This window comes from Crinia signifera, chromosome 2 (assembly GCF_055691185.1).
Source record: "Crinia signifera chromosome 2, ASM5569118v1, whole genome shotgun sequence".
Classification (NCBI taxonomy): domain Eukaryota; kingdom Metazoa; phylum Chordata; class Amphibia; order Anura; family Myobatrachidae; genus Crinia; species Crinia signifera.
The window spans coordinates 359,588,660-359,614,532 of record NC_139218.1 but is presented as its reverse complement, the minus strand read 5'-3'; the positions used below and the strand labels follow the sequence as shown (position 1 = coordinate 359,614,532).

The window sequence follows — 25,873 nt, the reverse complement described above, 5'->3', positions numbered from 1 at the left end:
AGTGCTACTAATGTCGACAACTGGTGTGAGCATGTGTATAGGCAGCTCTACTAAGGTTGGCAACTGGTGTGAGCATGTGTATAGGCAGCTCTACTAATGTTGGCAGCTGGTGTGGTCATTTGGTTTAGCAGTGCTACTACTGTCGGCAACTGGTGTGGGTGTTATGTATAAGCAGAGGTACTACTTTCGGCAACTGGTGTGGGCACGTGTATAGGCAGTGCTGCTAATGTCAGCAACTGGTGTGGGCATATGGTTATGCAGTGCTACTAATGTCGACAACTGGTGTGGGCACTACGTATAAGCAGAGCAACTACTTTGCCAACATTAGTAGCACTGCGTAACCATATGCATCAGATGCCGACAGTAATAGCACTGCGTAATCATATGCCCACACCAGTTGCTAACATAAATAGCACTGCCTACACACATGCCCACACCAGTTGCAGACATTAGTAGCACTGCCTACATACATGCTCACACCAGTTGCTGACAGTAGTAGCGCTGCCTATACACGTGCCCACATCAGTTGCCGACATTAGTAGCGCTGCCTATATATGTGCCCACACCAGTTGCCGACATTAGTAGCACTGTGTAACCATATACCAACACCAGTTGCCAACAGAAGTAGTGCTGCCTATACAAGTGCCCACACCAGTTGCCGACATTAATAGCGCTGCCTATACACGTGCCCACACCAGTTGCCGACATTAATAGCGCTGCCTATACACGCGCCCACACCAGTTGCCGACATTTGTAGTGCTACCTATACACATGCCCACACCAGTTGCCGACATTAGTAGTGCTGCCTATACACATGCCCACACCAGTTGCCGACATTTGTAGTGCTGCCTATACACATGCCCACACCAGTTGCCAATATTAGTAGCACTGCTTACACACATGTTTACACCATTTGCTGTCAGTAGTAGCGCTGAATATACACATGCCCACACCAGCTGCCGACATTAGTAGTGCTGCCTATACACATGCTCACATCAGTTGCCGACATTAATACACTCACACTTTACACTTCATGGCAGTTCATCCTCTCCTGTTTCCTTGTATCTTTAGTCAGACTTGCTCCCTTGTAGCTCCACCCCTTCTTTCCCATGTAGCCACGCCCCATCCTGCCGTGTAGCCACACTCCCCTTTGGTCCCTGATGAGATGATGACCATTTGATAAGGAGCCGGGAGGGAGCTCTGTGCCTCCGGCGCTGCTGCCTGTCATGCAGTGTAGCGCCGGCCCTGGCTGCAGCACCACCACCACCATCCCCTGCTGGCCCTTCAGGGCCACCTTCATTGGCGACACGAAGAACTCCCACCCTCCAATCTTCAAAACTCGTCAAAGGCGGCAAGGCCAAAAGAGGCATTGCATCGCATCACTTTTGTAGTACATGCAATGTACATTACTTAACTATAAACTTTTTTTTTTTTAAAAGGCTAAAATCGCATCGCACCCACACAGTACAGTACAGCATTGCATCACATCCCCCTACAAGAGACAAAATTGCACGGCACAAATAAAGTATAAAACGCACAGCACACATATCGGTGCGTGTATGGGCACCTTAAGATGTATGTCAGAATGATTTCCAGTCATTACAGTGATTTAGTAGTGATGTTTCCAAATGGTAGTGTCCACATGCAGACAGCAAGAGTTTGTACAGCGAATGTTATTAAGGTGTTACATATACACACACATATACAGTACATTAGATATGAAGCATGAAAGGGAGAAATGTTTATAGTGCAATAGTCTGCTATCCGTGGGCCTGCATTGAGTGGTTAGTTAATTGTTTCATGAGACAGACTTGTATGGTGCATGGGCGAGTACTATGTGCAGGTGCATGTATTTTCGCTATTGTGCATGTTGATTGGTCTTGGTAACGTTGGTCCGCTAAGCTACAGCCCTGCGAGACCTGAGAGTCACTTTTTGCTTGCGAATGATTTTGAGCTCGAGCACTGCGAGTGTTCGCACTGTGCTGCGAAGCCACCACCCAGCACTTGTGGGCAACACCCTCATATACGCTCCAGTTTCCACCCATTTCTGCCCTCTTTCGAGGCTGCACCCACAGAAACACCCGCATCACGCCTACGTTGGTAGGCCTCGTTCACAAGTGTATTTCTGTTCCCAAGGGTGCAAGCACGTACGGGTGATCAAAACATGCTGCGTGCATGCGAACGAGTGAACCAGAATTACCTCCAGAGTGTGAGCGTACCTCCCAACTAACCTGATTTTCACAGGACAGTCACAGCTTTTTAGGAGTGCCCAGCTGTTGTGTGTGTGTGTGAGTGCGTGTCAGGAGGGGTGGGGGGTGGGGGGGTGCAATAGGCTCTGATAAGCGGTGAATAGATTATTATTAATACATTTTATTTATAAGGCACCACAAATGGTTTGCAACGCCATACCTATGTGAGTGTAAAGGAGTCTAGTACAGACCACCTGAACCCCAATAGGGAATCTCCCTACAGTGATACTGTGATGAAAATGTCCCCACTAAGGGGAACCCCATATAGGTGTGAATACAACACCAATTAAGAGGAACCATCAAACCTCCCAGAACAGACCATTAGAACAGCTCACTTTTCCCAACTTTCCAACACCCCCATTACCAATTTCTCCACGCTTTCTTTTACTTTTTATTTTTTGTCCAAATTAGTATATATAGTGAAATTTAAAGTAATACTTACCCTCTGTTTTATCATTTTACCACCACACACACAAAATACATTTTCATTTGAATACAGGCAGCGCTTATGTCCATTCTCCAAACATTATATATGAAATAAAAGGGTTTGGGATACCCTTAAGACAAAGCAGCGCCTAAACACAACTGACAAAAAGGTGAGCGCAGTGCACCCTATCTGTATCTTTCAATAAAGCAGTTCTGTCCATACTGGATGCCTACTCCAAAATCATTTTCATCTCCTGCGTCGCATTTAAGCTACTTTTACTAACAAAAATGGGCGAGCAGCTTCATATTAATCTCATTTGAGATGTACATGGAAAAATAATGGTTCAGCATGAATCAGACACATTATGTTTCTATTTGAAACAAAGATTATCTCTTGAACTACTGTAATACCCGCTGTGGAGAGCCCTGTTTTGTTCAATTAACTACACTCTGAGTCAACTTGGGTACCGCTGTTATTAATTTCAATGCTGGAATGAAATGCAGTACATCTGCTGTAATTGCAGGGTCACTGCGTAAAGAGGCAGTAAAAGCTTTTAATCAGAGGTATTTTGCTATGGGTATGATCTGAAGTACGTTTAAAGTCTTGAAAAGGTGCATAAATCCGCAAAGGACAGAGGCTATGAGAACACACCGAAATCTCGGTACTTAAGCTATAACTGGAATTGTTTGTCTAAATATTCACCAGATTTTATGTGAAACAAATAATCAAGTTATTGCCCAGGGTTACAGGAAAATCATTAATCTATTGTTTGTTTTCTTTATGTCATTGCTTGGCAAATGGACATTAACCACTGTGTACACTGGGCCAGGGCCGCCAAGAGAAATCCTGGGCCCCGGTACAACAACTTCCTGGGTCCCCATGGTCGTAGAACCCGCACACTCTGTGGACCCGTTGTTATGCCACTGCACCCATTACATATTATACCACATGCCATAATGCTCATTACATATTATGCCACACATAGTAGTGGGAAGTATACATTATGCCATACACCGTAATACCTATTACATATTTTACCATATGCCATAATGCCCATTACACGTTATTCCACACACCGTAATGCTCATTGCAAATTAGTTGATTAACATGCACATTGCCATGGGAATAACCTGCTCTGCCAGGAGTTACATGCTCTGCCAGGGGTTAACATGCTCGTTGCCATGGATTTACATGCTCTGACATGGGTTACATGCTTTGCCAGGGGTTAACATGCTCGTAGTCATGGAGTTACAGTACATGCTCTGCCAGGGGTTAGATGCTGACTTCCAGAGTCGGATGTCAGCCCCAGCAGCATGCAGGGAGGCAGCAGACACAGAGCCACCAGCCACCCACCTTCCACCTTGGAACACAGTGACCTGGACATGGGTGGGGAACCAGGTCTGGGACTGCTGGGTTGGAGATATGGCACTGGCACCTGCTGCTGGTGGCGGTTGGGGTGGGAATGTGGGGAGCGGGGCAGGCTGGATTCTGCGGAATGGGTGGTACTTCCGCGGGAGGTGGCCTCTCTCTGACCCAGTTCCTCCCGGCACCCAGGAACTAACTACCCTAGGTATCCTCCTATCGCCAAGCCACGGTAAACTCCCAAGTTATGCCCTGGAGTCGAAGAGTGGAACGACATTTAGAAGGACCTCTGTGATGCTGCTGCCCCCACATCCGCCCAAATCCGCACTCCCAATGCCGCTGCTGAACAGCTGACTCCGGCGCACTCAGACCCGGTGCACTCTCCACCAAATAAAAAGAAAAAAACTGTGTGTCCAGACCAGGGCCCCCCTGACAGGCCTGGGCCCGGATAAACTGTACCTGCTCCCCCCCCTCTCGGCACCCCTGCACTGGGCCTGATTTTCTTGCTACTGTGCGTGTATGTAAGTGGACCTGTGCATGTGCCGCTATGGCCTTACGACAGCAGTTGCAGTAAAGGTTATTCGCAAAGTGGGCAACAGGCAGGGAGCGTTTGTGGAAGTGGCGAGTCACACACAGGTGTGTCTTGACTGTTTTCAGCGGCAGCTTGCTAGAGCCCAGACGGGGATTTCCAAGCCTCTGTGTTCCGCATGCTGAGAGAAACTGCATACAGCGCACAGAGGTTTCCGAGTGTCCTAAGCTAATTTAACAGGAGTCTGGGGTTGGGCTTATTGAAGATAAATAGGCTGTGCACTGTGTGCCTGTGTCTCATGTATGCTGTGGCTGCTAATCATTGTGTAAGGTAGCCTGCACACATATTACATACAACTTAACATGTAGTTTATATGTGCTGACCAACTCCCCCAGAAGCCTATTGGAAGTCCTACCTGCCGAGAGCCAAACCTAGGCATAGGCAAACCAGAAATAACTAGGGGCATACAGCTCATACCACTGAGCCAGTAGTGGGAGCAGACAGGAAAGGAAGCAGTGGGCAGTAACAAAAATGTACCCCTTCCATGGAGTCCAAACCGGGTGAGTGCTGTGCAGGGGGGGGGGGGGGGGTGTTTGAGTTGTAATAATGTGTGGCATATGTGTAAGTGACATTACTGTGTGGCATTATGTGTATAAGCACACTGCTGTGAGGCGTAATGTGTATACGGGCATTACTAATGTGTGGTATTATGTGTATGCATTACTTTGTGCGATTATGTGGATAAGGGTCACTATTATGTGTATATGGTAAACTACAGTGTGGTGTAACATGTATAAAGGTCACTGCTGTGGTGTAGTGTGAATAATACAGTGTGGTATAATGTAAATAAGGAGCAAAATAGTAAGATGCATTATAAAAATGGAGCAATGGATTGGGGGCAGAACTAGCAATGGTGCTAGCGGGCATCAATCAAAATCTTGCCTGAGGAATCAAATTAGCTAGGGCCGGCTTTGAACCTGTCAGTCACTCGCAGTAAGGCAGTTTCATTGTGGAGGTGTTTCCGCCCCCTGGGTCTTTCAGTCCACAGGATAACTCCTCACCATGCAGTCCAGTTCGGCTACTTTTGGCTGCAGTTGGAATACACCATCAATAGAACTTAGCTGTATATGGCCATAGAGTTCTATCAGATCGGTAAATATACTATCATTTGTGTAGCTGAATTTAGCTCAAAATATGAATGGAAAATACAACACACTTTCCACCCATGTTTTGCTGAAGCCTGCATGTATCAGTCAGATCTGTGCAGGCTTCTCTGTGTAATATAGAATAAAGAAAGCAAATGACGTGGAGTTCCCCCACCAGTATAATTGGCTCCTTGAGCTGGTGCTGGTTACAGAAATACAGGGGGAAAAAATGTTTAGGGTACCCCTGTAATTCAGCAAACAGCACCAGGCTCTTGGACTGGTCCTGGTTATAAAATTACAGGGGACAGAAGAATAGGGGTAACCTGTATTTTTATAATTTGCACTGGGCTCCAACAGTCAGCTTTGTAATGCCACAGCCATGGGAAACATTTTACACAAGTTCCCCTGGCTAGTCAGCCCTGGACAGGTCCCTTGGGTAGTTTGGACCCCTGCAATAAAGCCAAGGCTGAAGCCCAGAGTTGTCCCTGGCACCCCTGGGCGCCGGAGATTCAGTCCAGTAGAATTATTTTTGTAATATCGCTGCCCCTCGCCGCGATACCTGTGATGTGGTGTGCGGGGGGGGGGGGGGTGTCTCCTTCACATCCCCGGCTCAGCGGCTGTACCCAGCGCTTTCTCCTCCTCCCTGCAGCGGGAAGGACATCCGGCTTTGACATACTGCTAGGGGGAGGAGGAGTTTGATGTAGGACGGGGAGGGGGGGTAGGCATCTGCGGTCTGTGACGGGCAGCGATAGAAGCCCATAGGCTTCTATAGAGTATCACCACCCAAAGGTGCCTAGGCGATGGGGACGCCAGGCAGCCACAGGCAGGCGGGAGTATCAGCCTGGCAGCTGAAGTTACTTTAGTGGGGGCAGGTCTCAGACCCGGTGATTGGACACAGCCCCTTTATAGCTGTTTGTCTGAGGGTATACAGTCCGAGATCCTGTCCTGACTTCTCTGTTAAGTATCTGGTCCTCTCTGTTATTCCAGTCAGTTGTTAACCCTTATAGGTTATTCACAGTTAACTTATTATACGCCAGTATCTCCATACTGTTCCCCCGTTTTTGGTACTTGCACATATATCTGTATTGTGTTTATTTTGATCCTTTCTGCAACCCTACCTGTAGTGTTAGCCTTGCCCAGAACCCCTGCAGGGAAGTCTGCATTACTTGGGCTGTAGATTTGGTCTCAGGGTACTGTATATAGTGTGTCGACCCCCCTGTGCTTCACCTTGTCACCTGTAATTGTTTCGCATTATCCGCCACCTGCCTTCCACTCTGTACACTCCCACTAGGGCTGCCTGTCTGTGTGTACCCTGTTTTAGTCGGTGTGGTATATGGTCCTGACAGTCAGGATCCCAACAGTCATTAGCCCGACGTCGGGATCCCGACTGGCTGGACTCAGACAGCGGGGCAAGCGCAACAAAGCCCCTTGCAGGCTCGCTGTTCTCGCCACCTATTCTATTCTTCCTCTATGGGGCTCGTGGACCCCAATGAGGGAGAATAGCTGGTGGCCGTCGGGACCCCGAGTGTCAGGGTTTTGACTGTCGGGATCCCGACATCGGGGTAATGACTGTCAGGATCCTGACTGTCGGGAAACTGTCCAGCACCCGTTTTAGTCTGTCCATTTATTGTCGCGTGCACCACCCCCGTGGTCCTTGTCCTCAGTGTTGTAATTGTAATTAGCTTCCTCTGCACCTCATTCCTCACCAGTAGGTTGCCTGGGTCGCTAAGGGTTAAGCCTGCACTGCCACCTGTCGACGTAAGTATATCAGTACCTGTAGAGGTTTCTATTCTTAGGGGAAAGGGGCTTTTATAGGCAAGAAGGCTCGCTGGTGTGCTGTACAGGCTTAGGCCAAAGCGTACACAGGCGACTGCCCAGAAGATATCGGAAGATTCCAGGCTGGGGCTCAGCATCGTTACACCACCAAATACACTTACATGCTGCATAAAATATAACAGTTGGTATTGTACAAAAAGTTATTTTTATTAAAAACTTCTTAAAACTTCATAGTCCATATCAGTTATTTCGGCTTATGGTAGTCGTAGACAACACGATAAATGTCCAAACCCTACGCGTTTCATCTAACAGACTTCATCAGGGGTTAAACATTATACTGTGGGTGGTAGAAAATGGCAATATTTAACAATGGGTGAAAATGATTTTTTTTATAATAAGAATTACTAATTTAATAGTATGCATACCATACAGGCAGTATATTGGAACACACTGTCCATATGTCCTGTAAAGTAGGAATCGATGTATTCAGTATACAAATGATCTAAGAAAATATTTTTTGGGAAATTAAAATCAATAAAAAGGTACTTGTTTAGTTTCACGGTGGCAGCGCGAGGACGCTCTAGCTAGGAATCTTGGCAGCTCTCCAGCTGCCTGTACATTATCAGCGTCCTACGCTGACTTCTCCAAGGCAGCCCAGCGCTGCTACTCCTAAGCTCCTGTGAAGCCTAGTGAGCGCCTCTCACACAGCGCTTGTGCCCGCATGATTTCCTCTCTCCTGTGGAGAGGGGATAATGCGGGCGCCGGTGGAGAGGCACTCCCTCTTTGTGATAAGTAGGAGTGTCTCAGACGCTCCAGCAATGAGACTCCTGCGTCTGAGTAGCGTGTGCCTCTCCTGTCCAAAGAGCGGGTGCGGACGCAATTGCGTATCATGGACATTAAAGAAGGCATTTACCAGTGCTCCATGTTTATTCATTCTTTGTGTGTAGTGCACCCTTAATATATACTGTCAGAAGGTGGGTGTGTGGTTGTTCGGCCTCCACGCAGCGTTATACAAGCTGCGCATTAAAACAAATTAAATGAATTAAAGTAAAAAAAAAAAAATTTTTTCTCTTCTTTATTCATTCTTTGTGTGTACTGCACCCCAATACACCATGCTGATAATGTCAGAAGTTCCGTGTGCCGGAGACCTTGGCCTAAATTGAATAAAAACAACATTGTGAGATGTAAAGTGGTCAAAATTGTCTGGCAAGGGCTGGAAATTGAGGTCAATATTACTCTTGGGACAAAAAAGGCAAAATTACGTGATTTGGGCGTTTTTGACCATTTTGGGGAAAAAATCCAAATCCAAAGCCTTTCATCGCTATTTGAAAAATCCAAATCCAGGCGATGAATCCAAATCCAAATCTTCGGCTCCGGCGACCATCCTGGAATAATTAAATAATATGTAGCCATGGCAAAGCTTTATGTGACTGACCCACTTTTAAGTTTTATTAAGCATTTTTGTTTTTGTACATCATTCATTTGGTTTTTGCCCAACACAACAAATACCCATGCCTAGATGACCAACGTACAAGGAAACAACCTAAATATGAACACATTTGTTTGTATTTCCTACAAAATATGTACCCCTTACATACTGCCGTGGCAAGTCATATTTATTGTTCAACATTCAGTTTGAGAGAGAGAATATGTTTACACATCAGACTTGTGTCTTATTGTAACTTCATGCTTGAAGACAGGTACATTGCTCAGCTTTATAACCAGCTAAATATAAACAATATACTTGAGATGAGTAAGTGTAAAGTGGCTTCATTGCTGGCACCCAGCGGGGGCAGACAGTCTGTGGTTGGAATAATATTCATGAAAATGCAACCGATACATCAGGTATATCAAACTTTGTTAAAGAACGCAAGTGTTGAAGTCATCCTTAGGAACCAATCATTTTCCTGCTATTTTTTAACTAATACACGCTATAAAATGATAGATGATCTGATAGGTTGCTATGGGCAACACCAACACTGGTCCCCTTTAGAATGTTTGATACATCTCTCTTTAAGATTCAATATCATTGTGGTATACTGGCAATTGTCATTGGAGCTGAGGCTGAGTCTGAGCAGAGGTGCTGACCTGTTCGCTAAGCTGTGAGTATACAGTGAATCAGGCCCTTTGTTTTCCAGTACATGGACAGTTATTTTGTCACAGGTACCGGAAGATCCAAGTTTCATCAAAGGTAATATTTTTATCTAATAAATCTGATTCTGCGTGAATTTGTTCAAAATGTCTGTACAAATTCACTTTCTATTTTCTTTCTGCTCAGCAGTGCCAATCCTTGGAACCATCTTAGCACAAACTTGCCTAACAGATTCTTTATTGCTGTTACCATTTCTGGTAAAGTTTTTTCCACATTTTTGTTTGTTTTTTGATGTACAAGTCCTTTCGGGACGCACATCTACTTCGACATCCTCACAACGTCACCTTTTGTGATACTCGAACACTCCTGCACGGCAATGCAATCATACCAACCAATCAGCTCCTACTGTAACTGATGTGTTACATGCTATGTTTGTTACTGATCGGTTAGTACTTAATCTCTATCCGCTTGGGGGGGTACGCAATTCCGGCTGCTATATCTCACAAGGGAAATGGAGGCCAATGCCTATTGATTGCTGCTGTTTCCGGCAGCATTGAAGGTGGATTCCGACAAAACAGATCTGATCTTTAAAACCAGTCAGATCTGTTTTGTTGGGAAAAGCCTCAGATTGTTGAATTCTTGGCCGCTTTTCGACAATCTGTGGCCATTTTTGCTGCCACATCCACTTTCCGACACTTGACAGTGGAACTTGAATTACGACTGTCGAGGTCCTGTCGAGTGGGACAAAAACGGCCTGGGATTCCAACTGTCGGGATGTTCCGACATTCCCAAATTGAATACCTCGATTTATCGCTCTCCAAACTTTGAAGGTCTCAGTGACTTCATTACTTCCTACTGTATTGATATACTGTATTTATTGCATTATCATGAAGAATGGCTAAACGGTTATTCTGAACAATGGCTCAGTCCAACAAAATGTCTGCCTTTCAGTGTGTAAGCATGTGCACCTTGGGTCAAAAATGAAACATTATATGCAGGAAAATATGTACTGTGTAGAAGGCGCACAATACAATTTAATCAGAAATTTCAGTATGGTTTTCAATGGACAAGGTGGGAAATGGATTGGAGTGTGTCTCTACAGAGTTCATTACTGTAGATCTGTAATATAAAATGTCCATCGGTTAACCTTCCAATCCCTTATTACTTTTCTATTGCATTGTGAAATAAAAATGTGCATAGTGTGCGATGAGGTGACATTTCAAGACAACAGACGTTATCACAATCTCAGTCATTTTGATCAAATGCATATAGATCATCACGTGTGTGGGTGGCATTATTGTTGCACTACATATCCCAAGATACATTACCAGACTTTACCCACAATGCCCAGCAAGTTGTGAAATTACATTCATTAGGATGCCAGGCAGCAACAGGGTTTGGGAAGCGCAATAGATCCTATTCTTGGTTCATTTTATACTCAACAAGCTACCTACATATCCAACTTTGTAAAAAGTCCACAATCACAAGCTTATCGTAATATAAAGATTGCAATAAAAATATCAAAAAGTTTGTTTATACTACCAAAAAACATTCATTATCATCATTGAAACAAATTCCCCTTTCATTTTGTACAGGTGCCATTGTATATTAAATTACTTTTTGACAAAAAAAATAAAAGAAAGAAATAAACAGTTATTGCACAGTACAAAACCCAGTAGTGAAATATCTTTTGCCCCCTGTGGAATTCTCAAATCAGCCGCGTGGAGATGAATGATATTTTTAAGGACATCCGTTACTGGCAATGTTCCCTTGAGGTATACCAATAATGGTCCTCTAGCAGCAGAATAGTCTATAAATAAATGCAGCGGGAGTCAGGCTTTCACATTGACAGAGAAGATGGGGAAATACTTAAATCTGGTACACATTTCAGCTCTGAAGACGTACGAAGGGCCATCCAGCACCTTGTACTCTTGGCACATACTAACATTTACTCTTATGGCTTTGCACAATCTCTACAGCAAGACTTCATAAATTCATATGTGGGCAAAAGGCGCCTCTCGTGATACTGTCTACAGATGTGGCTGCTAGGCCAGCACAGATAGTGGCGGGTGAGTCCAAGTCGGCCATGTTAGACTTTCCACCACGAAAGTTGCTCTTACGGCATACATCTATCGCTTTTGAGCCGATGGATCTGAGGAAGGATCCAGTCACTGAACTGGTTGTTGCAGAGATTTGGCCCAGGTCTTAACCAGCTCTATAACAGAGTAGATCCAGCAAGGCAATGGATCACTTAGACCAGGCTTCCAGGCCAGGAGATGACGCTGAGTGTGACTTTGCTCCGTTGCTCCTTAAGCATAGGGACTAGAGCGGAGTGACTCATCCCCACTGTAGACAACCCGTTCACGGCAACAATCATATCTCCACACCTGCAATGGAAAATAACGAATACATAAATAGATACGAGGACTGTTCCCAATTTCGCCATTTATTAAAGAATACATGGATACAATCATCACTGATTGTACAATCTCCGGAGCCTAACATGATGGAGATGACACAAAGGTGCAATAAAGGAATAAAGGCAATAACACAACAAGAAGACACTATAATTCCCTTGTGAACTTATTGTTGTGTTATCCTCTGTATGTCTACTTGGTTTATCTTGAGGTACAGTATGAAATATAAATACTGACACACTAATGCTGCTTTCACACCGCAAAACCTGCTTCGACACGGTATTTAAAACGATTCTTAAAACGGCTCAAAGAAGGTTTATGCCCCTTTCAGACTGCACATATTACCCGGTATTATACCGGGTCTAAGCAGATTTTGCGGTGTGAGAACATAGTAGCACCTAAAACTGCACTTGGCATTCCTTCAGACAGGTTGCATGGACGGTGGACAGTACACCGACAGTTCACTTGGCATGTTAAGCACTGCCTCTGAGGTCCCGCTCTGTGCATATCTAATGAGCGGGACCCAGCGCAGTGAATATCTAATGGGGGGCAGGACCTGCTCATTAAATATTCACTGCACCGAGCGGGTCCCGCTCATTCCATATGCAGGGGGCGGGGACCGGCTCATTAAATATTCACTGCACGGAGCGGGTTCTGCTCATTAGATATGCACAGAGTGGGACCAGCGTGTGCTCACTATTGGCTGGGTCCTAAATACCATTTCAGACCCGTTCAGACTGCAAAAAAAAGGGTCTGAAACGGGTAGGACCCTGCTTTTTTACCATTTCCAAAAAAAACGTTTTTTTTTGGAAACGGTAAATTCACTGTAGACCTTTCAGACCGCACATATTACCGTTTTTAAACAGTAAAAAAATGGCAAAATATCAGGTAATATGTGCGGTCTGAAAGGGGCATAAGGAGTTTATTAACTAAGATGGGAGTTCTATTATAGATGGGATGTTGCCCATAGTGAATTTACTCCACACAACCTGATTGGTTGCTAAGATGGGAGGTCTACTTCAGATGGGATATTGCTATGGGCAACACTCAGAATCTACTTCTAATTTATTCAGCACCTTATAGAAGATAATAGACGGAATCTGGCTGGTAACCCATAGCAACATCCCATCTGACATAGAACTCACATCGTAGTCATTTTACCCCTAGCTATTATCTTCTAGAAGGTGTGAAATAAATAAGAAGTAGAATCTGAACTCCCATCTTCAATAGAACTCCCATCTTAGTAAATTTACCGCCAAGTGTGCGACTGTGAATTGGGCAATTGAAGGGGCAAAAACATTTTGTTATTACAGGGTAAATAACCGATTAGTGGGACTTTGGAGATTTGTTTAATAGTGATAGGAAGGGGTTTGTCTCTTATCTGTATCTAAGCTAACCAGGAATGGTACGAGATCAGTGCAGGAGAAATCCCAGCACTACTAGAGCAGCACACAGGCATTCACTGCTTGACCTTACTTACTTTAGTCTCCCATCATAGTAAGCGGGTGTCCCGAGTACTATGGTCTTAATAAAGAACGGCTGGTTTGTGTGGTTCTCCTCGTAGCCACCGACTATGCTGAAGCCCCAGCTCCCCAAACTGCTTCTCCGCAGAACGACATCATGGCAACTGTGGAGGCAACTAAAAAGTGATATCGGAGTTATTCTTATTGCTAGATGCAAGCTATTATGACGGAATATGGCCCTTATTCTGCTTCACTCGCAAAGGCAAATTCCTTCTCAAATGGACAAAACCATGTGCACTGCAGGGGGGGGGGGGGCAGATATAACATGTGCATGGAGAATTAGATTTGGGTGAGTTATTTTGTTTCTGTGCAGGGTAAATACTGACTGCTTTATGTTTACCCTGCAATATAGATCTCAGTTTGAAATAAAACCTCACCCAAATAATATTATCTCTGCACAAGTTACATCTGCCCCACCTGCAGTGCACATAGTTTTGTCTATTTGAGAAGGAATTTGCCTTTGCGAGTGAACCAGAATAAGGGCCTATATACAGATGTACACAACTTTATTATTTGCATTGATGCAGATCAGGGTAAATCTATGCACATATGACTTATTGGGTAATTAAAGCATCATAAGAAGGACACCACAGGGGACTTATTCAGAGTGGGGCTACATTCACTAAGCAGCGGTTATGTGAAACGTATGTTTTTATTTACGGTCACAGACTCGTTTTCACATGAAAATGGGGCTGCTCTCAGAGATTTGGTTTTGCCTGCTTGAGCCCGGAGAGGAGATGGCTTGCGCCCGATTTTCGGGATTCATTTTATAGCCCCACTCAAATCTACTAGCCAAGAATGGGGAACACTGGTCTAAAATATTGATGGATACAGCTATTAATACGCATTTCATATTTAAATCACTGTGAATTAGAAGCCATTCTATTCTTTTCATTCATATGCTTAGAAACAACATTCCATCGAGACCATATAAACATACAGCTGGTTAGTTTCACTTTGTGGGTTTGTGGGGAGTTTAAAGGTGCCCATGAACTGATGCCATTTTGGCTAATTTCACCCGATCCTGAAAAAAAGGGTATAAAGTGGCCAAATCACATGATTTTGACATCAGATCCGATCCGATGCGCGGCCTTGTGCACATCAAATCAGATCTTGAGATTGAACCTCCTGCACATAAGATGAATCAGAATCGCAGCCATCAGTACACATCGCGGCTGCTGTCGATTTATCGCATCCAATTTCCCTTGAACTCCTCTGGCAACTCCCTGGGGGTTCTTCCTTTCTATTATATCATGCTATACATGTCAAAATGGCACGTCAAGGGCCAAATCAGACGGAAGGACTCCTTGTAAGCTGTTGGGGGAGTCCGATGTGACTTGCCCCTCAGACATGGCACACTAAAGTATAGGGCTTTAAGTGGAGAAACTTGCAGGAAATTAAAAGGAGAAAGATATAAAGTCACCTAATAAACCTGTATGTTGTTTTGTTTTGTGTTCTGAGGAGTGTTTTACATAAGTTCTTTTTTACACACGTAGATTTAGGGGCATTTTCTAAGCAAATGATCACTTAGGAAATGCCCCTACATCACTCCATTTGTGGGAGGAAACCGGAGTACGCGGAGGAAACCCACGCAAGCACGGGGAGAATATACAAACTCTGCACAGTTAGAGCCATGGTGGGTATCGAACCCATGACCTCAATGCTGTGAGGCAGTAATGCTAACCATTACACCGTCCGTACTGCCCCCTAGCATAGTGATAGCGATGCGCGGAGCTATCAACCGGCGATTAATATCCATCATGCTGGGCCAGTGTTCTCGCCGGAGAGCACAGGCCCTGACTGATCGCTCAGCACACAGGGCTGACCCATCGCTGGGTGCTGAGCATCGCTCAGAACGCTCAGCAAATCGCTAGGTGTGGAGTCTCCTGTATTTTGTGTGTGTGTGTAGTAGAATTGCGTGTTTGTGGTGTGTTTTTTTACATTTTTGTAATTTCTGGTGAACAGCATTTTAATCCTCTATATTAATTGGATGAATATTCCTATCAATCAATTGTGGCTTGTCAATTCATTTCCCTGCTGTTTTAGCAAACAAGACTGTCTTCATTTGTTTTGGTGGGTTTTCCAGGTTTTATGGCTGTTTTTAAAAGCCCTGTTTGATAAATCCTGGGTTAATATTCTATTCTCTTCTGTCTATGGTCTAAAACAATGTTTCCCAACAATGGTCCACAAGGCACACGAACAGTCCAGGTTATAAGGCTGTTATCCATGCTGCAGCATAAGTGACTAATGGTAGGTACAGAGGTAAATGATATTGGCCCAATATGTAATATACGGTTAAAGCAGTATGTTTTAGTCGGCCGCGCTGTAGGTCAACCAGAAGATATTGTGTATACTGCCATGCCGTGTGGCATCCTACATCATGCTGTCGTGCCCTGCATTGTGCAGGTATGTACCTGGCCTTAATTAGAACTGGTCTCAGTGGCAAACGCAGGATTTTCATAAGGGGGTTTCCAGAGGGGCAGAGCAAAGCACGGAGATGGACGGGTCAGTTAAAGTATTATAGATAGACCAAATGTATATAAATAATAATAATAATGAAATATATATATATATATACATATATATATATATAGAATATAGCAATGAAGACAGCGTCACTCCGGGACTTAAGTGAAAACAAAGAAACTTTACTGCATCACGTCTACGGCGTTTCGGGCATCGCCCGTCATCAGGACAGTTACAGTAACTGTCCTGATGACGGGCGATGCCCGAAACGCCGTAGACGTGATGCAGTAAAGTTTCTTTGTTTTCACTTAAGTCCCGGAGTGACGCTGTCTTCATTGCTATATTCTGTATTAGGGTTTCTTAACCCCTCAAGCGAGCACCCGGGCAGGTATTCCCTGTTGCCCCAGGTTGCACCCAGGAGTTGCCGGACAGATCGTGCTATCATATATATATATATATATATATATATATATATATATATATACAAACAGGGGCGTCAACAGCAGTGTAGACCCCTGGGCATAGCAATGTATTGGGGCACCTACCGATCCTCCAGCGGTAGGGGTGGGGGAAGCTTTGATGTCCCCAGGGTGGTAGGGGGTATTATATCAACCGCTCAGCATGTATGGCCTGGATCAGTAATTTCCACTAATTACCCCTTTACTGAACAGATGGTGGGAGAAGGGGGCATTGGGCTGAATGAAGGGGCCCTGATACATAACTTCCAGGGTGGTAGAGGATGTTAAGTATGCAGAGGAGGGGTTTATAGTGGAGTGGGCTTATTATTCATAATTTTCTGGTGGGAGGACAGCTTGCTTGACTATAGATATCTCCAGTTCCCAGAAATAGATTTCTTAGATTTTAATGGAATTAAAAACTAGAGGATCCCACCTACCAAATGGTATTGGGGACTAGGGGATCAAAGTTCAGGAGGCAGAGCAATCTGCCAACGAGTATATAAAACTACATACCAGGTGTGTGGAGCTGGAGCAGTAACCAGCTGCTGGAAGGCTGATATCTCTGGTTCTGGGAACAGTAGAGACAAGCTACTAGTGTCTGTGGGGATAGTCCCAGCTTTTGAAATATACCCTCAGAAAAACTCTAAGCCAGACAGAACCTGAAATATCTGACTGGGAAGAGCAATTAACAAGCTTGGATGGGGACCACTGCTTTGAAGTCAGATATCTCCGGTTCCCAAGAGCCAATTTTTAAAATTCTTGTACCCATGGAAAGAGGGGACCCTCAGCCTTAAGCCTAGGGCCCTTAGACTCCTGGTGGGGGGGGGTCCTGGGTACTCAGAACCCCCCCCCCCCCTTTGCGTGCGCTTCTGGGTCTAAACTCAACTCAATATTAACGTGGTGTGAGATCTGCGCATACACACACGCTGCACTGCATGGCAGTGCCCTGGATTCTGCAGCCTAATTGACAGTTTGGAGTCAATTGGGAGCGTTTTAAAAATGGCAGCGTGTTACACCCATTTTGAAGGTATGTTGAGCCCAGAGTCACTTCAGCTTCACTGGACCCAGCTGCGTGGTATAACTGGACATGCAGTGTAACCTGAGGGTCACTCAGATGGTTGAGGGCCAAGCTCCAATACTAGGTGATCATAGAAGCCGGCAGTGGGTGCCTTGTGCGTCTTTTGCATATTTGAGCACATGCGCCGCATACAAAGACACATCGATGAGGCTAACTGCGCCATCTGTGAATCAGCCCCTAGCTCATTAGAGTGTATTTTACCGTATTCAATATAAAATACTTCTACTCACATATAAAGCTATTACCCATACTGCACCAGCATATATCTCTTCACTTATCACTAAATATCTCACATCTCGACCTCTCCGCTCTGCACAAGATCTGTGTCTCTCTGCTGCACGGATCACTAGCTCCCATTCACTATTACAGGACTTTCATCAGGCTGCTCCCACCCTATGGAATACCCTTCCATGCACAATAAGACTCTCCACTAGCCTCCAAACTTTTAAGCGTTCCCTAAAAACTCACCTCTTCAGGCAAGCCTATCATAGTTAAGTTCCACACGCATAACCCTCTGAGGCACTTATGTATTATATAGCTTCCCTTCTGGACTTGTAACTTGGTGGGACTGCTATGCTATTACTGGTGCCTGTCCTTGTGTTTCCCTCCTATAGCCTTATAGATGGTAAGCTTGCAGCAGGGCCCTCCTACCTCCAAGTCTGTCTGTTGTTACCCAGTTTGTTTTATCACTGTCTACCATTGTAAAGCGCAATGAAATCTGCTGCGCTATATAAAAAAACGGTACTCTTTACCTAGAACGGCGCCCATCGCGACCATCGCATGCACTAAAAAACGGGTGCGATGCGATGCCCGCGATTTCCCATAGGGATCAATGTTAAAAGTGTGATTGGACGTGATTTTAGTGTTCAATGGCTCAATGGCCGCAATTTTTCCATAGGAAACAATGTTAAATGGGCCACAGAGCCCAAATAGTCACCCTAAAGTCAGAAATGGCCCCCACAATTGTTAACGCCACCCCACGATCAACGTCAACCCGAAGTGTGGCGAGCGCAGCGAGCCCGCGAGGGGCGGCGTTACGCGTCCTCCGACCTTTTCATACCCCCACTATCCACGTCGGCGTGGAGAATAGAATAGTGTGGCGAGCGCAGCGAGCCACCGAGCCCGAAGCGTGGCGAGCGGACACGGATACCTTCACAGGTAAACGCGTCCCTTCGCGGGCTTCACAGGTATCCGCGTCCCCTCGCGGGGCTCGCCACGCTTCGGGCTCGGTGGCTCGCTGCTGTCAATGCCTAATTTTTCCCAGCATATAATTTCCATAATTATAATTTTAACCATGCCCATAACATTAATATAGTCAGAGATACATAATCTTTTATCCCATAGGCCAGGAAATATTGCATATCAAGTTACACATTTTATCCCATATATGCCAAGTTTGGTCTCTAAATGATCAGAATTATATTAGCTGTCAGATGACAGTTATTAGAATTCTATATCATGTTACACTCATATGTTATAACAAATTATAAGTTCACACTAGATTAAGGTACAGTAACAGAGGGGCGTGTCTATAGGCTATTGATAGAGTGTGATGAATGGTCTCTGGAAAGACAAAGGGATTCACCTGAGCCAGTCACAGGATACCGTAAACAAATGTGAATGAATGGATTCTCCCCTCCCCCGAGAGTTCTCTTGGAAAGCAAGAGAAAAGCACACAGGCAGTTGTGGTTCGAACTCGACGCAGAGAGGATGGGTCTGGCCTCGCCGGGAGGTTCCTTCCATTACATATGGATTTGGACGTGATAAGTAAATATGTATCATCAAACTGAATTGTGCGCCAGGACTAGGATATGATTAATGGACTGGATGTTTAGGAGTATTATGATGCAGAGAGCTACGTGTGAGATATAGGAAAGATGTATTCTAGGAGTATGAGTAGCAAAAGTGATGTTTTGATCTGTTAAGATAGGATATTGTTTTACTGGTTAGATTGAGATTTACAACCCTGTATCATGAAAGATTGTTAGACCATAAAGTGTAGGCCTATCGGCTGTGTGCCATGTGCTCAGCCATGTGCTATCATCATGGATTGTATTGTGTTTCACAATAGCTACATATAGCAGCGGTTGGTAGATTATGGATAAACATATAGATTGGTATTTGAAAGGATAAGCTGTAGTGATTAAACTGATTTGAGCATGGTGGATGCTATTACTATGTAAGCAGAATGAGGCCTAGAATCAATTGTAGACATGTGCTCAGGCCCCGGCCTGCAGTGTGTCCTTTGTGTAGGTAAACGGTTAACATTGGTGTTTGGACTGGCCCATGTGTGTCCTAGTGTGGTTGTAAAGGAGTTTTGTAGTATATTGTATGGACTCTTTGTATGCAAGTGAGTGTGTTTGCTCAAAGGGACGCATGTATTTGAACGCATGTGTAAGGCTATGCGTGAGCATGTATGGACTCTTTGTATTGAAGAGTGTGAATGCTTTGTGTAATATCCAGTGAGAATATCTAGATAAACTGGCGGATAAAACCAACTTATATTTAACAAGTGTTGTTAGCATGATGCTCGGATGGTGTGTGTAATGGCATGTGATGTGATTATGATATAGCTAGGCCTTGAAGTGTATAGTGCCATTTAACTGCTCTGTTCAGAGAAGTACATTGTAGCTTAATGATATTTAAATTGTGTATGCTACAGGTTTAGTGTGTTTGATGAATGTGCAAGTTATATTCAGGATTGTGAGTATCGCATGATGCAGGTTAGAGGTAATTTGGAGTAAATGTTGTGGATAGAAATTATGAAAGTACAGTCAGTTTATGTTTGATTGCCATGATTGTTAAGGTTCCTTTGTGTGCCATGTGGAGGAATCTAAGATGGCGGAATGCCATGCGGCAGACCAACATGTGTTCTGGCCAAAATGGCCGACAATCGAGTTCGTTCATGCTACTGTATAGCCACGCCTCCCGCACGGTATTCACATACACATGTATATATATCACTGAGATTAGCTTTATTTAAGGATGCTGGAGTAATAATCGTTATTAATTATAATACCTGTATTGTTATATTTATAATCCATGATACAGTTTCATCTGCTTACACTTATAAATAATATTCATTGATTATAAATCTGGACATTCTCTTATTGATTGCGTGCGACATGAATAAATTAGATAGACTTTGCATATATAAATAAATGGACTTTCTTAGATGGGGGCTCAGTCCTCGGGATTAAGCATTTGACGATGTGCGGATATGCGCAGGTTTGCAAATATCGGCAGGTGTGGGATCATCTGCCAGAAAAGAAGAAAAAGGTTTTTTTATTTTTTTCTGGTGCGTTTTGTGTGTTTCCATATTACTGCCGGTTAGGGGCCTGTGTTGGATCTGTAGTATTACAAAGCTCTAATTTGAACTTTGGGACAAAAGGAAAAACATTTATTTATATTTAAATACCAAGATGCAATTCTATAAGTATATATGTTATAATAATTTGTTTTCTCTCATGTGATGGTATCTCCTTTTGATGTTTATCTTTTAAATAATAGTCAGATATGATTGGCAAGGGCTGATTCAGGTTGAATTGTTCTAGCAAAATTTGAATTGTTTTATAAGCAGTGCAAATTTTAAATAAATGCACATCTTTTATAATTGCCGCAGAAGCGGATTATAAGGGAATAATGTATAGCCATAAATTGCAGGTATTTTACTGCAGACCATCTCAACCTGAGAAAGCCATTGTATAGTTGTATGTTGCAAAGAACTCTGGGTAAAAATGCTATTTCTACTAAATAAATTTATTTTATTTTAGTATACCTTTCAACATATGGTAATGAGAATAGTAGGCAAGGTGGAAAGCATTGCCAGTGTTAAAGTGTACAGTGCTAAGAGTGTTTAATGGTAAACTTTCATTCCCATAATTGATAGGATTGAGTCATAAGTATTTTAACTTTAGAAAGATAAAAGTAGAGAGAGATAAAATACCAGTCAATAGAAAAATCAGGTACAGTTAAAATCAACAAATTCCAAGCAGTATGAAATTTGAATGTTACTCTAAAGTATTAAACCTGAAACTGAAACTAATTGTTACCAAATATGATATATAACATTTTTCTCTTTTTATTCCAGACTAAAAGACAGATTTCCCCTAAATATAACAACACAGCAAAGAAAGATTCCTTAACTTTAAAAGGGCCAGCCAGAGGGTATTTAGATGTAAATTAAGGTGTTGAGACAATAGATTTACAACCATAGCCAAAGGTAGAATTTGAATAGGGATGGTTCATTTATACTCTCCCAGCAGCAACTGTAGTTTTGAATAGGCTCAATAGACAGAATATTTCTTTTTTTTCTGTTGTGATGTGTTACCCCAAATGCATAGGTGGATGAAAACTGGTAAGAGGTATTGTACTGTGTGGAGTTTGTACGTACCTGTTAAGAGTCAAATTGCATTTGTTTTCCCCTGTGAATGTGAGATATCTACAGTATTGTAAGAGGTGTTAAATTCATAGTGCCATATCCTTGCTAACCACAAATGTTATAGAAAGAGTGTGCTGTTTGGATTTCTTGAATAGTTAAGTTAAGTAGAAGTGCAAATATGTTTGCGAAGTATGCAAAAGAAGGCGGGACTCGGACACATGGGTGTCATCGTCTGCCGCTCAGTGAGACACTGTTTGCGTGATGGACACATGTGCTGGCGCGTGTGATTGCCTAGGTACGCTGTACAGGTAAATGCCCAATGATGGGTAGTGATAATTACAATTCAGATATATTGAGTAAGACTCCTGTTGAGTGACAAACAGGATTCTTTTATTATTGATCAAAATTCAAGAAATTCAAATAGTATTGATTAAATTCCCATTGATAGTCAAGGGAACACTCGTGTGACATCCGGTAGAAGAGCTGCCAACCATGGGATGTTTCTGTACAGAAATATAGATAGTAAAGTTAAGTGAATGGTACCCAGATGTGGAAATTCCTGGGTGGTGAAAGGATTGCCCTTAGCGCTAAGGATTGTGTGTTGAAATAGGACACACGGGGGTACGCGACGACGTACGAGTCGACGTACCCATTTTTACTGCCCCTTCCGTGGACCTACCTATTTTGGTCTACCGGAAGGGTATAGGAGCGAAAATCGGAACTTCGAATTCCGCTGAGCTCCTCCGGTTTTTGGGTGTACAGGAAAACAAGTTTGTTGTGCCCTGGAAAAATAGGCCGCGCCTTGCAAGTTGACTAGAAGTTCGCTGCTAGTTGAAAGACTTGGCGATTGAGTACATTACCTCGCATAGCGGGCTTCACGCTTGATTGCGGAATAGTGCCATTTTGTGGAGAAGTGAGTGGTTGGGGAGCTCTCAGACAAGTAATAACCCACCGGTATCTACTAGCTGTGAACGTTTATTCCTGTAATTATGGGTAATAACGGGTCACGCAGTGATAACGTGATATTTAGGGATGGAGATGTCAGATAGACATACAGGTGAGTAATGCAGTAACTCACCACAAGATATAGATAGTAGAATTTCCAGGTACTGGCAGTTTCGAACCGGATGAATTACACAATAAGAATTGAAAAATATGTCTGCTCTCATCAACGCGAGGTAAGAAAAGGCATAGTGTTTGTTTAAAACTGTGGTATAGGAAGAGGCAATAGGAAAAGTGATGGTACAAGTGCAATTAGACTGTTAATGCGGAATAGCAATACCCCCCCCCATTCGTATATAATGGGACCAGTTATTCTAAAGTGTCTGATGAAATTGTGAAACTGACTAACCTATACCCTGTGTCAACTCCTTGTTAAGGATTAGTAAGTGTTGACGTAATATTCCAGACCGCTGTCATCTCCGAGACGAGAGAAGTCAAATGTAAGGCGGAGTCAAACAGCCAGAGAGGATGCTGTTTTTCCCAAGTGGTAAGAGACGGTACGGTCGATGCCAAATTGACACAGCTGGAGAAGTAGGTATACTGGTTTCACACTGACTCAGGTAATAAGTATTAAGGTAACAAGATAAATTGAGAATGCCAAATTGTATTTGAAATTAATTACATCCCCAGGTTAATAACTGCTGTAGGTATAGAGAAGCAGAGATGTCGCACAAATGAAGAACGGTAGCTAGCAAGACTCCTAAACTTTCTTTCTCCCCTTTTTAGCAAGTAGATTAAAGATTTAAGCGTAGAATATAAGATTACAGCGAACACATGAAGGTTTAGACTATGGTAAGACATACAGGTATAGAACACGAGGAAAGGTAGAGAACAAGATAACATGTTCTATTCAAAGGAGTACTGCATACGATCCGCCCTTGGTACCAGGGATGACGTATTGGGAAATTTGTTTTTGAAACATGCTTGTTCATTACATGACATATAGTTCCCATGACACATATGTATGTAAACACATAGATATCGGAAAGTGGTTAAAAGTTAATAGCCACCTAGTGGTGACTTGTATGTGATGTAATTGTCAGTCCAGGTTCTTAGGAATCAAGTAAGGAGAAATGGAAGGTAGTCTATACGTATTCTCTTTTGTTTTTTTGATTGTCATTGTTTGTTTTGATGGTTCGCAGAATCAGACATATGTCATGTAAGGTGTCTAAAGATTTGTTTTTCTGTTTGTTGTTTAGTTAAGCCGGAAAGAGCTGTGATTGGACCCGGTCAAATGTGACGCATTGGATTTGGAAACCCCTATTGCTCCTAATTGCATGGAGAGCGTATGGACCTAACACTTTAAAAAGTTTCATCCCCTAGACAACGAGATATATTACAGTGTTTTTAAATGAGATTTAAAAATCTCAAGATATTGATAGTGTTAGGTCCAGACGTCAAGTAACTGATAGTCCCTAGTGATTGGACAGAGAAGAGGAAAATGAGAAATTGAATATTGGAACGGAAGCTGAATATCTCAGATTTCCTCTAGTCACATTTTTCCGAAGAAGAACGCAGATTATTTGGCTCAGACAACTGTATTTGTAATATATGGAGTGGTATAGAGGTTAAATTGAAAGAGGTGTGGTAGTACAGGATAGAAATACCCATAAATAAATTAGAGCGCCACCTAGTGTCAAAAGACAGTAAGGCGAGGGTTAAACTATAGCACTCTAGAGTGTAGAAGCTTCGCAGATGTGGGAGGCGGGATGTTTTTTTTAACGCTTGGGAAGTTCTTTCTGTTTATGTCTCTGCGGGGAAACAAGTCGACGACAGAACTATCGGAAGTCTACAAGTGGATCGGATGGAATACAAGAAGCCAAGAATGGTCGGGAAAATAGGTGAAAATGCAAAAATATTGATACTTCTTTTTCCTACAGATGCAATGGAGGAGAGACGAGCCCAGCCGTAGACAGATGATGGTCCTCGAGATGACGACTTGGATACCGACAGATGACTGGGCAGGAACCCAGCTAGAAAGCCCCAAGAGCCGACGAAATACACAAGCCGACCAAGAGAATGATGACCCCTAGACGACCCCACGTCGTGATGAGCAGAAGACCCACTAGAGACTTTTTAGCCCTTAGTTTTAATGTCAAGAGACACTAGGAATGACCCAAAAGTGCGTTAGACGGTTTTTATCCTGGGAGGTCTAGCCAGGTTTTTCATCCACTAACTGCACTAGGAGAAATTACTGTTCTCCACTCTTTCAGGAAATCTTTATAATACTCTGTTAAATTGTTTTTTTGTTATGTTGTTCATCCATGTTTTCCCAGCATCCTTTGTAGGACATATGAAAGTGTTCACCCCTGTACATCCTGCGGTAGGTAACACAACACCTATGCAGGAACACTACACCCACCTAAACAGCTACACATACACTCCCCAAATGTATCATTCAGTCGTGTGTGTCTGGGCTGTGGCCCTACAACTATTGTGAGGTCATGGTCTGGACATGCCGGCGTTAAGTAAATGCACTCCCCCATTTATTATTAATCTAGGATTAAGCCATTGCGCAAAAATGATACATCCCCTTCTTTTTACATATACACATAAGTTCCACCTTTTAAAAAAAAATTTTTTATCAATGAAAAAATATTTTTATGAAAAATATTGACATTTTATGAATTATGAAAATTAATGCGGAAATTATGCATTATTAATTTTAATGTGACAGTTTTATATACTGTCAAAGGGACGACTGTCAATGCCTAATTTTTCCCAGCATATAATTTCCATAATTATAATTTTAACCATGCCCATAACATTAATATAGTCAGAGATACATAATCTTTTATCCCATAGGCCAGGAAATATTGCATATCAAGTTACACATTTTATCCCATATATGCCAAGTTTGGTCTCTAAATGATCAAAATTATATTAGCTGTCAGATGACAGTTATTAGAATTCTATATCATGTTACACTCATATGTTATAACAAATTATAAGTTCACACTAGATTAAG

The 25,873-nt window shown here is 43.2% G+C and overlaps 1 protein-coding gene across 2 annotated transcripts in view; it reads right to left on the bottom strand.

The window, feature by feature from the left end:
* Positions 1–10,054: 10,054 nt before the first annotated feature.
* LNX2 (ligand of numb-protein X 2) overlaps positions 10,055–25,873 on the bottom strand; it is a 132,632-nt gene continuing 116,813 nt past the window's right edge. For both annotated transcript variants that reach the window (XM_083169865.1, XM_083169864.1), the window contains 2 exons: positions 13,478–13,636; positions 10,055–11,967 (listed from right to left, as the gene is read on the bottom strand). In XM_083169865.1, coding sequence (XP_083025991.1) covers positions 11,832–11,967; positions 13,478–13,636 — 295 coding nt within the window. In that variant the 3' untranslated portion in view covers positions 10,055–11,831. The remainder of the gene's footprint in view (positions 11,968–13,477; positions 13,637–25,873) is intronic.